This window comes from Echinops telfairi, unplaced genomic scaffold, assembly GCF_000313985.2.
Source record: "Echinops telfairi isolate 266 unplaced genomic scaffold, ASM31398v2 ScPeMD7_2565;HRSCAF=3150, whole genome shotgun sequence".
Lineage (NCBI taxonomy): Eukaryota > Metazoa > Chordata > Mammalia > Afrosoricida > Tenrecidae > Echinops > Echinops telfairi.
In genome coordinates this window covers 10,113,168-10,114,309 of record NW_022106463.1, presented here as the reverse complement: position 1 = coordinate 10,114,309, position 1,142 = coordinate 10,113,168, and the positions used below count along the sequence as shown (strand labels likewise).

The following is a 1,142-nucleotide window of genomic DNA, read 5'->3' as shown; positions in this document are numbered from 1 at the left end:
CCTTGGTGGCACATTGGTCAAGCATTTGACTGCTAACCCAGGTCAGAGGCTCGAATGACTCAGTGGTTCCCATTAGGAAAGCCCTGGCAATGGGGCCGTGCGAGGGTGACAGCAAGCAGACCCCACAGGGGCAGCCCAGCTGTCACACAGGGTCACTGTGAGTCAGCATCCCCACAACAACCCCCAGCAGTGCAATGACTAGGACCTATTCTGCCTGCGGCTTAAAACGTGTCTTGAAGCCCTTGAGCTACTCGGCTCCCTAAAAGTCACAGGACAATTGTGTCATAAAAATGCATCCCCGGGCCCTGAAATAACTGTGGAATCTGCCATCTAAGAAAAGTAGCAAAGCCAAACCCATGCCATCGAGTTGACTCCTCTCACAGAGACACACAAATGAACAAACTCGCTGCCCTGGGTTCTGTTCCGACTCAGAGCGCCCCCAGGAGACCCCAGCGTGGAACTGCCCCTGTGGATCCCGAGACTGTAACTCTTGTGGACACAGACAGTCTCATCTTCCTCCTGCAGAGAGGCCAGCAGACCAGCGCTCCTGGAGACAAGATGGGTCACCAGCAGCTCTACTGGAGCCACCCTCGAAAATTCAGCCAGGGTTCCCGTTCTTGCCGCTCAAACCGGAAATACGGCCTCACTATGTGCCATCAGTGTTTCCGTCAGTACACGAAGGACATCGGCTTCATCAAGCTGGACTAAGTGATCTTTGGATGGACAATCCAAGACCACTACCCAACAGAAGAAGCAATGCCAACTATTTGTACATAAAATTAAAAAAATTCAGGCCTGAATTTTTGGCTGTATTAATTGGATCTTTGAAGCCTTGACAGCTTTTAATGTATAGAAAATAACCATGTCGCCCATGTGGCTTTTGAATTTTATATATAAAACAAAAGGGGGACTCGTGGGGGAAGGTCAGCTTTCAGACATCCTCCCTGGAGGCAGACTGCTGTCTCCCCACACCACAGGAGAGGGCCTGCTCCCTGCTGCTGGGGACAATAGACAGGCTCCTGTAGGTGGAGTTCACACCCTACTGATAATGGTCTCTATCAGTTGAGCCAGAAACAAGTCAAATAGGCTCTGTGAAGTCCAAAGTTAGGTTGCCATCCTGTATCTAGGACCCACCCATCTTG

General features: G+C 50.9%; 1 protein-coding gene across 1 annotated transcript; it reads left to right on the top strand.

Moving 5' to 3' along the window:
- Nucleotides 1-549: 549 nt before the first annotated feature.
- On the top strand, nt 550-708 carry LOC115870853 (40S ribosomal protein S29-like). The gene has a single exon (XM_045293966.1). It carries the CDS (start codon nt 559-561, stop codon nt 706-708), a length of 150 nt encoding a protein of 49 aa, XP_045149901.1. The 5' UTR covers nt 550-558.
- The last annotated feature ends 434 nt before the right edge of the window (nt 709-1,142 follow it).